Here is an 11,854-nt window from a genome sequence, read left to right as displayed (position 1 = left end):
ACTCATACAGTCGTGCTGGCTTGCTTTTGCTGTCACCAGCTTTGTTGTCCCTCTACGCTGACCGGTATGACGGTTTTTGCGTCCCTTGTCTAAACGCAGCATAAGCCATGTAGAACATTCAGTGACAACTGACAATTTAAATAATGTTCAAGCCTAAAAAGCCAGAATTCTATTCGTAGCCCTGCTAATAATAATCCTATGAAAATGTCAAAATTGGAAACCAATCTTCTATCCAATGTGAATAAAGATAAGAATCAAGCCATCACAGTGATTGGTGGTGAAAACATTTTATTTACTCCAGTTCATTAGTTTACTTGTCCTCGGGTTTGTTGAAGCAGTAGGTGAGGCAGCACTTTCCACAGTAGTGCCTATCGAAGTGGCTGGCCATAAACACGCCAGCTCCACACTCATCAGCTGGGCACTCACGACGCAGACGGTGGATCTTTCCGTTTTCGTCAACCTGAGGAGACCATAAGTACAGCAACGAAACAAGACAGTGGCTGTGTTCAGTAGGACAACATAGCAAAGGTTTTGCAACAGAAAACCAAAGTGTGGTATTTTTTATGAACGGCCTCATTGACGAGGAATTCTTGACACCACAGGAAGTCTGAATATTCATTTTAATCATTGGCCAAAAATGAGCTTGTTATTGGACAAGTTCAGGTAGTATTATGTCCCTGTTTCACTCCGAAAGTAACAAATGTCTACAAAATAATAGTTGGCGCCAATCACTAGATATATGGTAGTGGTCACAGCCAAAACAGCCAACTACCAAAATTTATATTATGATTAATTGAATCTAGCTGTAATCCACAATAAAGGAAATGCCTTACCTTGTAGTACTTGAGAACTGCGAGCTTGACCTTCTTCCTCTTGTGCTTGTTCTTCTTGGGAGTGGTGTAGGACTTCTTCTTCCTCTTCTTGGCACCCCCACGCAGTCTCAGCACCAAGTGCAGAGTGGACTCCTGCAGGAAAAAGCAACAGTTCAGCCAAACAGACAACAAATGGCTATGGCTTCAATGGTCAACACTGCATATGAAAAACTAAGAATACAAAATTACTCAGACTGTTCCCAAATAAACATAAGGGGGCCAGTATGAAAAATGTATGCACTCACTAATTGTAAGTCGCTCTGGATATGAGCGTCTGCTAAATGACTAAAATGTCAAAAAAAGTATTATTCACCATAGAATTAACAAAACCACCCAGAAACAAAATATCAATACAATGAGTCAATGCTGAGAAACGATTAATTCTCTAACCTACCACCAATAATAACTCCTGATGGCAATACGTTGCATTAAAACATTATGAAATAGCGTACTTTGAACATTAACTGAATATGAATTACTTTTAAATGTGATCAGATAAATGACAAAAAAAGCATCTTAGTGTGCCTTGGGAGGTTAAATGCTGAGAACTAGAGATCTTCTCGGGGTCCAAAAAGTTGGACCCGGACGGACTATCAGACCCGATCATAAAAAGAAATGGAGGGACCCAGACCCGAGAACAATGAGACCCAACGACAACCAGACCTAGAACTGTACCCGTTAGACTAGACCAGAGATAAAAAAAATATTTCAGCCAAGTTGCTCTTCTGGTTAACAAATAGGTCTTTATAATTTGGCTAGGCCTTCTGAAAGTCAATAATGCTATAGGCTATGCAAAGCAGTGGTCAGGTCCACCAGCTGTAGTTACACTGATGACAATCAACCAGAATCCGACCAGAGGGAAAAGTTCACATTTTGGACCGGGACATGTCCCGGGGTCGGGTATTCGGGTGGACCGTACTGAGAAAAACTGGTCTAAGGGAATTGTGTGTTGTGCACTTACGTGATGTAATCTACTTCCTGCAACACCTTTACTAAAGTGTAGTGTTGTCAAATGTTTAGGGAGGCTAAAATGTTCTCACCTTCTGAATGTTGTAGTCAGACAGTGTGCGTCCATCCTCCAGCTGCTTACCAGCGAAGATCAACCTCTGCTGATCAGGAGGGATACCTGGAGGGAGACCCAAGTGCATCGAGTTCAGTCTTTCAGACAGCCAACATCAATGCTATCTTATATGCAATTCAAAGGATGACATTAAACATTATGTAATTACCTTCTTTGTCTTGAATCTTAGCCTTGACATTTTCAATGGTATCTGAAGGCTCAACCTGGAAATAACAGAACCTGTCAGTTGTGAAACAGTAACGTGGCTAACAAGAAATCTTTCAAGGATAGTGATTCACTTCAACTTGTTACCAGCCAAACGGCAAGAACATATCACTTATCATATGTAAAGTTACATTAACAGACGGATGTTTTTATATAGCTAAAATAGTTAGCCGAGCTGACCTCGTCATTTACACGTGTACACGCAGGGCCATGCTATCAAAATGTAGCTAACTACTGTAACGTTAGCCAAATAGTTAGCAGTTCAGAATATTTTTTTTTAAAAACGATCACCAAGTTGGCAAGTTCCAGCTACCTTCCAATAAATATCAGTTAACCTGCAAGTGTTCACGGCTGACTGATTGCTATAATAACGCACTCTAGACTAATATAAATGTTAGCTACCTAGCCAGCTAGCTTGTTAAATACATGCTCCACTAGTAAACCTAAAGGCAAGAAGCGCTCCATCACAAGCCCGAAGTACCCACCTCGAGGGTTATAGTCTTCCCCGTGAGGGTTTTGACGAAAATCTGCATCTTGGCGTTCAATCCACCTGTACATAAGAACGACAGCGTTGTATTTATAACTATAATAGCTTGAACACAATATACAATGTCGTTATTATGTTAAATAATGGCTTAAAATAGAGACCACGATCTTACCACAGTTCTCCTGCTAATGGCGGATCATGAGAAGAGGGCTTTCGAAGCGTGCGACGGGGTTTTCCGTGCTCGTCTGCAGGGAGTAGTTGTTAAATAAGATGCCTGTTCAAAATACCTCTCTCAGACAAATGTATTTACATCACGCTTATTTTCCCCAAAAAACAGATTTAGTTTAGTTTTTATCTGAAAATATGAAATTAGTTTCGATCGTTTTTTTATGTCGATTTTAAAACTACATTACCCAACATACCCTCGAGATGTCCATAGCAACCTTCATGTTTACCTTTTGGACACATTTCTCTGCAATATTTATCCGTGTTGGAGAAATGAAACCCATGCTCTAAGCAGCAAGTTAAAAACATAAGAAAATCATGTTTGGGGCTGGAAACTTACATCACACAGCAGAAGAATCTGGAAGAAGAACCTTGCCACCTATCAAATCTGCCAGTGACAAGAATTTCCTAGAATCTCTTGGTGAATACATTAAACGTGAGAAGGAACGTCTGATGTGTCCAGATGAAGGACCTGATGAGCAACGATACATAATTTACAGTTCTGCATTTGATAAGGTATCAACATAAAGCACCATACCCTTTCGCCTTGTTTCAGCATCATCACTCAATAATTTTTTAGGCCTACACACCTGACCTGATCAGAATGCCTAGGCTAACTTGTTGCATTGTAACTATGCCTATCTCTTGCTTGTTTGATTTTCTCAGGTAATTGAGTATGCAACTGCATACAAAACCATTCTCACCGCCATCAAGAAAGAGTATGATGAGTTCATCTGTGCCATAAAGAAGAGTGAGCGTGATGCCAAGCTAGCGCATGGGAAACTGAAGGCCATGGTGACCCAGCCCACCTCCCTTATGTACTGTCAGAGAAGAGCTGTCCAGCTTCAGGAAAGGCAAGAGAGTCACTTAAATCTTTCACCATGGCATAATACGGCCCCAGAGTATAGTATATCATCCATACCTAAACATAGTTTTTTCCCTCTTCTAGGATTGCCATCATTCAGAGAGACACTGCAGAGCTGCAGGTAGAGTTAAATAGACTACAGGAGTCGAGGAGAGACAAGAGACCCTCATTGCATCAGAAGACCTCGGACAGCAAGACACTACGGCCCGTTGGGCAAATTCCAGGCATGGCCGTACATTGCTGAACACATTGTGCCGTTTTGTTTTGACTTAACGTTATAATGGCTGTATGTTTACCCAAGTACATATTGTCATGTGTCATGTCAATATGTCATTCATGAGCAGTGCTTACAGTATAGTTTTTTTTCCAGGTCTGACATTTGATGAGTCGATGAACCCAGTAGCTCTGGCAAAGCATTTGGAGTACCTTGAGCGAAAGCGAGCCAACCTGCAGATAAAGAGGAAGAGCCAGTATGTATCTGTTTCTGTCAAGGCTGACCTGGACAATACAATGCGGTCCACCCTGGACCAGAGGGATGAGCTGGCAGTGGAGAATGAGAGACTCCAACTCCGGTGAGACTGTCTAACTTTGCTCAAGACTCACGGGCACAAGTGGCTATAGAATACCATTGAATAGGCCTATGTTGTTGCTAAAGTTATCGGTTCTTCTGGTTTTCTAGTTACAAACAGATGAAGTTTCTGAATGACTCCCTCATGACATGGGAAAAGACAGGAAAAGAAGTCACTCTGCTGGAGTTCCTCACCTCAACACTGGATAATATATTTGATCTGAAAAGTATTTTACACTTCCACTTTAGCATACAGTGAATGTTCGTATTAGTGACACTGACAGTGAATGAAGTTCTAGTCAGGGATAATGTAGCCTAGCTTTATGGAGCAGCTCATGGAGCTTGTCTCATTTTTGTGTTATAACCTATTTGTCTTCTACTTATGATGCGGCAGGCCTATAAACCTCACAAGACCTTTTGTGTGTTTTTTAAGTATGAGAAGGCTCATGATACAGCAGCAATAAAGTGATATGATTTTCATTCTAGTGAGCGACACTGATTTCCCTGGCATTAGTGCAGTAGTGTTTGAAGAGGATGATCCAAGCAAGGTCAATGAATCGGAGCTCTTGGTGGATTACATTGAAAGGTACTTCAGTTATTTTCAGAGTTCTAGTACTATGCTCTCAACCAATGCATACTGTATGTATAGATCATTCCTCTATGTGTTGTGTTATATCTCCCTGCAGGTTCATTGACCTATTTGAGGGGGGTGAGTATGAGGCAGCTGCTTTCCATGCTGCCAAATCCCCTCATGGAGTCTTGAGAAACATGGAGACAATGGAAAGGTTCAAAGGTGGAACCTCTTTATTTTCTATCTTATACAGACGTCCTATAGTGTTGTTGTCCCTATACACACATCATGTGAGTCATAATGAAGTCTCAACCATAAAGTAACTCTGCATCTTGTACAGGCACACAGCACATAGACTATATAAGTCTGTATGAACTGTTTTCAACCATCTTTGTTTCCCCTCTAGCGGTCACAGTGTACCAGGGCCAGGGGGAACTTCCCCCTCTCCTGCTCTTCTTCCAGGCACTCATGATCTCGGTGCATGCTGGGAAACAGCTGCCTGGGGAGACCCTGTCAGTGGAGGGGGTCCGGTGTGCCATGCAGCACAACTACGTAGAGCTGGTCACACACTGGGTCACCCAGAAGAGGTCAGCATATCAGTTTGTATAATGTGAGTGTTAGGGGTTATGAGTCTTTTTGTTGTAGGGTTTAAATGGTATAGCTGGGCATGGTTGTAGCAATCACGAAATAAGAAGTCGGAAGTTTACATACACCTTAGCCAAATACATTTAAACTCAGTTTTTCACCATTCCTGACATTTAATCCTAGTAAAAATTCTCTGTTTTAGGTCAGTTAGGATCACCACTTTATTTTAAGAATGTGAAATGTCAGAATAATAGTAGAGAGTGATTTATTTCAGCTTTTATTTCTTTCATCACATTCCCAGTGGGTCAGAAGTTTACATACTCTCAATTAGTATTTGGTAGCATTTCCTTTAAATTGTTTAACTTGGGTTAAACGTTTCGGGTAGCATTCCACAAGCTTCTCACAATAAGTTGGGTGAATTTTGGCCCATTCCTCCTGACAGAGCTGGTGTAACTGAGTCAGGTTAGTAGGCCTCCTTGCTCGCACACGCTTTTTCAGTTCTGCCCACAAATGTTCTATAGGATTGAGGTCAGGGCTTTGTGATGGCCACTCCAATACCTTGACTTTGTTGTCCTTAAGCCATTTTGCTACAACTTTGGAAGTATGCTTGGGGTCATTGTCCATTTGGAAGACCCATTTGCGACCAAGCTTTAACTTCCTGACTGATGTCTTGAGATGTTGTTCTTCAATATATCCACATAATTTTACATCCTCATGATGCCATCTATTTTGTGAAGTGCACCAGTCCCTCCTGCAGCAATGCACTCCCACAGCATGATGCTGCCACCCCGTGCTTCACGGTTGGGATGGTGTTCTTCGGCTTGCAAGCTACCCCCTTTTTTCTCCAAACATAACGATGGTCATTATGGCCAAACAGTTCTATTTTTGTTTCATCAGACCAGAGGACATTTCTCCAAAAAGTACGATCTTTGTCCCCATGTGCAGTTGCAAACCATAGTCTGTCTTTTTTAGGGCGGTTTTGGAGCAGTGGCTTCTTCCTTGCTGAGCGGCCTTTCAGGTTATGTCGATATAGGATTCGTTTTACTGTGGATATAGATACTTTTGTACCTGTTTCCTCCAGCATCTTCACAAGGTCCTTTGCTGTTGTTCTGGAATTGATTTGCACTTTTCGCACCAAAGTACGTTCATCTCTAGGAGACAGAACGCGTCTCCTTCCTGAGCGGTATGACGGCTGCGTGGTCCCATGGTGTTTATACTTGTGTACTATTGTTTGTACAGATGAACGTGGTACCTTCAGGCTTTTGGAAATTGCTCCCAAGGATGAACCAGACCTGTGGTCTACAATTCTTTTTCTGAGGTCTTAGCTGATTTCCTTTGATTTTCCTATGACGTCAAGCAAAGAGGCACTGAGTTTGAAGGTAGGCCTTGAAATACATCAACAGGTACACCTCCAATTGACTCAACTTATGTCCATTAGCCTATCAGAAGCTTCTAAAGCCATGACATCATTTTCTGGAATTTCCCAAGCTGTTTAAAGGCACAGTCAACTTCTGACCCACTGGAATTGTGATACAGTGAATTATAAGTGAAATAATCTGTCTGTAAACAATTGTTGGAAAGATTACTTGTGTCATGCACAAAGTAGATGTCCTAACCGACATAAGTGTATGTAAACTTCCGACTTCAACTGTAGATATTGTGTTTAGAGCTCTTCGTTATTGAGTCTACGTCGGGTTACAGCTTTCTCCATAACCTTCTCAGGCTAACATACAGCGAGGCTCTGGGGGATGTGATCTGTGAGCATGGAGACAGGAAGCCGCGGATGGCCGACACATGCCTGGCTCTGGCCCACATCGTCTACAAGGCCTGCGGCATGCTCAGGAAGGCCGCACTGAGCATGTGCAAGAGAGGCATGACCAGCAGTACTATGGAGTTCATCTATCAAAGCAAAGGCTTTACTGCAGGTGGGGAACACACTCATTTACAGATACTATTCACCAGAGGTGGGACAAAGTCATTGTTATGCAAGTCACAAGTAAGTCTCAAGTCTTTGCCCTCGAGTCCCGAGTCAAGTCGAGTCAAAGATGAGGCAAGTCCCAAGTCGAGTCAAAAGTCAAAGCCATCAAGTCTCAAGTCGAGTCCAAAGTCCTACATTTTAGTTTCGAGTCATTTCAAGTCCTCTTAGCAAGCCTTTGCAAGTCATTACAAGTCCTCGTAGCAAGTCTTCTCGAGTCATAAGGCGCAAGTCCAAGTCAAGTCACGAGTCATTGATGTTAAAGTCCAAGTCGAGTTGCAAGTCTTTGTACATTTTGTCGAGTCGAGTCTGAAGTCATCAAATTCATGACTCGAGTCTGACTCGAGTCCAAGTCACATGACTCGAGTCCACACCTCTGCTATTCACACACATCCTATGTAGTGTACAGTTGAAGTCGGAAGTTTACATACACTTAGGTTGGAGTCATTAAAACTTCTTTTTCAACCACTCCACACATTTTTTGTTGTTAACAAACTAAAGTTTTGGCAAGTCTACTTTGTGCATGACACAAGTAATTTTTCCAACAATTGTTTACAGACAGATTATTTCACTTATAATTCACTGTATCACAATTCCAGTGGGTCAGAGGTTTACATACACTAAGTTGACGGTGCCTTTAAACAGCATGGAAAATTCCAGAAAATGATGTCATGGCTTTAGACCTGTGGATGTATTTCAAGGCCTACCTTCAAACTCAGTGCCTCTTTGCTTGACATCATGGGAAAATCAAAAGAAATCAGCCAAGACCTCAGAAAAAAAATTGTAGACCTCCACAAGTCTGGTTCATCCTTGGGAGCAATTTCCAAACACCTGAAGGCACCACGTTCATCTGTACAAACAATAGTACGCAAGTATAAACACCATGGGACCACGCAGCCATCGTACCGCTCAGGAAGGAGACGCGTTCTGTCTCCTAGAGATGAACGTACTTTGGTGCAAAAAATGCAATTCAATCCCAGAACAACAGCAAAGGACCTTGTGAAGATGCTGGAGGAAACAGGTACAAAAGTATCTATATCCACAGTACAACGAGTCCTATATCGACATAACCTGAAAGGCCGCTCAGCAAGGAAGAAGCCACTGCTCCAAAACCGCCATAAAAAAGACAGACTACGGTTTGCAACTGTACATGTGGACAAAGATTGTACTTTTTGGAGAAATGTCCTCTGGTCTGATGAAACAAAAATATAACTGTTTGGCCATAATGACCATCGTTATGTTTGGAGAAAAAAGGGGGTAGCTTGCAAGCCGAAGAACACCATCCCAACCGTGAAGCACGGGGGTGGCAGCATCATGCTGTGGGGGTGATTTGCTGCAGGAGGGACTGGTGCACTTCACAAAATAGATGGCATCATGAGGAAGGAAAATTTATGTGGATATATTGAAGCAACATCAGTCAGGAAGTTAAAGCTTGGTCGCAAATAGGTCTTCCAAATGGACAATGACCCCAAGCATACTTCCAAAGTTGTGGCAAAATGGCTTAAGGACAACAAAGTCAAGGTATTGGAGTGGCCATCACAAAGCCCTGACCTCAATCCTATAGAAATGTGTGGGCAGAACTGAAAAGGCGTGTGCGAGCAAGGAGGCCTACTAACCTGACTCAGTTACACCAGCTCTGACAGGAGGAATGGGCCAAAATTCACCCAACTTATTGTGGGAAGCTTGTGGAAGGCTAGCCGAAACGTTTGACCCAAGTTAAACAATTTAAAGGCAATGCTACCAAATACTAATTGATTGTATGTAAACTTCTGACCAACTGGGAATGTGATGAAATAAATAAAAGCTTAAATAAATAATTCTCTCTACTATTATTCTGACATTTCACATTCTTAAAATAAAGTGGTGATCCTAACTGACCTAAGACAGGGAATTTTTACTAGGATTAAATGTCAGGAATTGTGAAAAACTGAGTTTAAATGTAGGGTGTATGTAAACTTCCGACTTCAACTGTATGTGTAAGTGACTCAGTGTGTGCAATGTGTGTATTTAAGTACATCTGTATTGTTTTCTCTGTGTGTATGTTTATGTGCAGATGACTGTCTGTTTGTGCTGAAGGGCTGTCCCAGTCTGGCTCTTCTCCAGGCGTTGACTCAGGAGTACCAGGGCCAGCCTGCAGTGCTTTCTTTGGGCTTTGCCTGCCATGCTCTGCTCAACTCTGATCTGGAGGACCTGGCACTGCAGATGGTGGAGAAAACTCATTCAAGTGGGCAAGGTAGGTAGGCTACACCCACCCACCAATCAGCAGGGCAACCACACATGGTCGCACACATGCACAAGTTGAGCTGACCTGTGCTGCTGTGATTTTCAGGTACTTTGGAGAAGGTGATTCTGGATGATACTGGGTGTTCTGCAGAGAACTGGGGTGAGATAGCGGGTCGCTGTGGCCAGAAGAACAAGCCTCTGCTGGCCCAGGAGATCCTCTCCATCCTGCTGTCTCAGTCAGGGGCCATGCGCCTCTCCCCTGGCATAGAGAGCTCCAGGCTGATGCAGCATGTGTTCATGTAGGGAGACAGCCACCAGAGGGCGCCCTTGGGACAGATCTGCACCACCAATCCAGGAGTTCCACGACCATGGCATGGCCGTTCATAACTCACTGCGTCATCCTGCTCACTGCTCACAGAGAGAAACGCAGTCATCCACACTGGTCCTCCAGATCATTAAATAATTTGAATGTGATTTCACTTTGATTAATATCACAAGTGCCAAGTTCCATCGTTATCAGAAAGCACAAAGCAGTGCCATGTTATTCAATTGATATAATTTTAACATTGTCAAACATCACCTAATAGTTGGTTTGTTAGTTGTACTTCAATATAATTTACTCTTAACTAGACTCATAATTTCAAACAGTTCAAACTTAATCTTAGAAAATGATCACTACGTGTTTAGATTTGGATCAATGCCATCTCCGACGTCTGAAATAATTAATGGTGGCAAGCTTTACAGAATATTGCATTTCCCTGTAATAAATTCCTAATTTCCTGCCTCCAGAACACCACTGACCAATTCTTGGTGGTGTTAGTCACTATCCTCACAGAGATAAGACCTGATGGCCGCTCCTTGAGAGGCGTGCTATTACCTATATACACTGGATCACCAGAAATACGAGGAGGACACAATGGTAGATAGACCAGTAGCTCAGTGACCTTCCCCTCACACAGTGGAACCATTGTCCCAGACAGTGCAGGGCCAGTCTCAGTCACTCTGCCATATTAGAGTGAATGAAGCTTCCACACAGCACAAACAACGCCCACCATCAATAAACACAGCCTCCAGTTTCCTCTGCCTCTGCCTAAGAGACATGAAGCCACACTGAGCTAACTGTGTGTCTATGATCCCCACAGTTAATCAGTTCCGCTCATGTCTGTGGGCGCATTGCTGTGTATATCTGTTTGATCCGTTAATGGGTTAGTGAATGGACGTGTGTAGTTGAGGGCCTTATATGTCATACTAATTTAAGCCCAGAGCCGATCAACTGTGATATTGAAAACAGGGCTCTTATAGAGACTTTTATTCATATACATTGTGTACATTTAGCATCAGGGTTGTGATGGTCAATATACTGTAATTGATGCTGGTATCTCTCCAGGTGCTAGAGCTGTTTAGCCCCCACAATCTGCTGTTAGCTCTTTGAACATCACTACTTGTAGTGTTAGCACAACGACACTAGCACTGTGTTGTCAGACGGCAGACTGTGGAGGCAGCTGGTTTCCAAGGGAGACAGAGAGAGGAAAAAATAGGGGGTTGGCGATACGTGAGGCAAAGATGGAGAGAGAGTAAGACTGAGATGCTGGTATAGCATCTCTATTACAGAGAGGAAGGAGCAGAGAGACATTGTGTAGGGAAAAAGAGGAACAAAGTGAGAGACGGGGAGAGTGTGAAAGGCAGAAAATGGTAGAGGGGGAGTGAGAGATTATACTGAATCAGCGCTTCATGGCTCCACCCCTGCTGCTGTTATTGATCTCCTGCAGTAAGAGGAGCTGGGAGCTGGAGCTGGCCTGCTGATGGCCCCACCGCATGACACAGCTCCCCAGACACCTTACCTCCCTGCCCCCTCACCCTACAGCTCACAAAGAAGCCCCAGTGCCCTGCCCTGAGGCCTACCTCAGCCCTGAATCTCTGTGTCAAAGGGTGAAGGGTGTTGAGTTCTGCCTCCTCTCACATCTCTTGTTTCCTATGATAAAACTATTATCAACAAGAAAAAGCATTGCAATCCATCTTCCCAAAACGATGCAATCAAATATAATAATAATATAATATATATATAATATAATCAATCAAGAGTTGTGTTTTACAAACGGCCTATTAGTCAGGATCCAGTTTATGACAGGATGTAACAAATGCACTTAGTGTCCTTGGATAGCACTTTTGGAAGATGTAAAAATATTGATGGTAGTTTT

The 11,854-nt window shown here is 42.8% G+C and overlaps 2 protein-coding genes across 2 annotated transcripts; one reads left to right on the top strand and one right to left on the bottom strand.

Moving 5' to 3' along the window:
- Window positions 1-271: 271 nt before the first annotated feature.
- On the bottom strand, window positions 272-2,859 carry LOC121553475 (ubiquitin-40S ribosomal protein S27a). The gene is made up of 6 exons (XM_041866601.1): window positions 2,817-2,859; window positions 2,643-2,707; window positions 2,102-2,156; window positions 1,913-1,998; window positions 834-965; window positions 272-460 (listed from the first exon to the last, which is right to left on the bottom strand). Exons 2-6 carry the CDS (start codon window positions 2,688-2,690, stop codon window positions 311-313), a joined length of 471 nt encoding a protein of 156 aa, XP_041722535.1. The 5' UTR covers window positions 2,691-2,707; window positions 2,817-2,859; the 3' UTR covers window positions 272-310.
- An 83-nt stretch (window positions 2,860-2,942) lies between these two features.
- Window positions 2,943-10,130, top strand: LOC121553474 (clathrin heavy chain linker domain-containing protein 1). Its single transcript, XM_041866600.2, has 11 exons — window positions 2,943-3,385; window positions 3,536-3,723; window positions 3,819-3,958; window positions 4,105-4,306; window positions 4,414-4,529; window positions 4,789-4,888; window positions 4,989-5,095; window positions 5,280-5,460; window positions 7,181-7,383; window positions 9,487-9,666; window positions 9,763-10,130. The coding sequence occupies exons 1-11, from the start codon at window positions 3,188-3,190 to the stop codon at window positions 9,957-9,959; spliced, it is 1,812 nt and encodes a 603-aa protein (XP_041722534.1). The 5' UTR covers window positions 2,943-3,187; the 3' UTR covers window positions 9,960-10,130.
- The last annotated feature ends 1,724 nt before the right edge of the window (window positions 10,131-11,854 follow it).

Source organism: Coregonus clupeaformis, unplaced genomic scaffold (genome assembly GCF_020615455.1).
Source record: "Coregonus clupeaformis isolate EN_2021a unplaced genomic scaffold, ASM2061545v1 scaf0072, whole genome shotgun sequence".
Taxonomy (NCBI): Eukaryota; Metazoa; Chordata; class Actinopteri; order Salmoniformes; family Salmonidae; genus Coregonus; species Coregonus clupeaformis.
The sequence above is the reverse complement of the archived record's forward strand: the minus strand, read 5'-3'. Positions and strand labels throughout refer to the sequence as shown.

Coding starts and splice junctions, on each gene's coding strand:
- LOC121553475 (XM_041866601.1), bottom strand. CDS start 2,690: ATGCAGATTTTCGTCAAAACCCTCACGGGGAAGACTATAACCCTCGAG. Junction 2,157..2,642: donor GGAAGACTATAACCCTCGAG/GTGGGTACTTCG, acceptor TGTTATTTCCAG/GTTGAGCCTTCAGATACCAT. Junction 966..1,912: donor CTGACTACAACATTCAGAAG/GTGAGAACATTT, acceptor TTTTTCCTGCAG/GAGTCCACTCTGCACTTGGT.
- LOC121553474 (XM_041866600.2), top strand. CDS start 3,188: ATGTTTGGGGCTGGAAACTTACATCACACAGCAGAAGAATCTGGAAGA. Junction 3,959..4,104: donor GCCCGTTGGGCAAATTCCAG/GCATGGCCGTAC, acceptor TTTTTTTTCCAG/GTCTGACATTTGATGAGTCG. Junction 7,384..9,486: donor AAGCAAAGGCTTTACTGCAG/GTGGGGAACACA, acceptor GTTTATGTGCAG/ATGACTGTCTGTTTGTGCTG.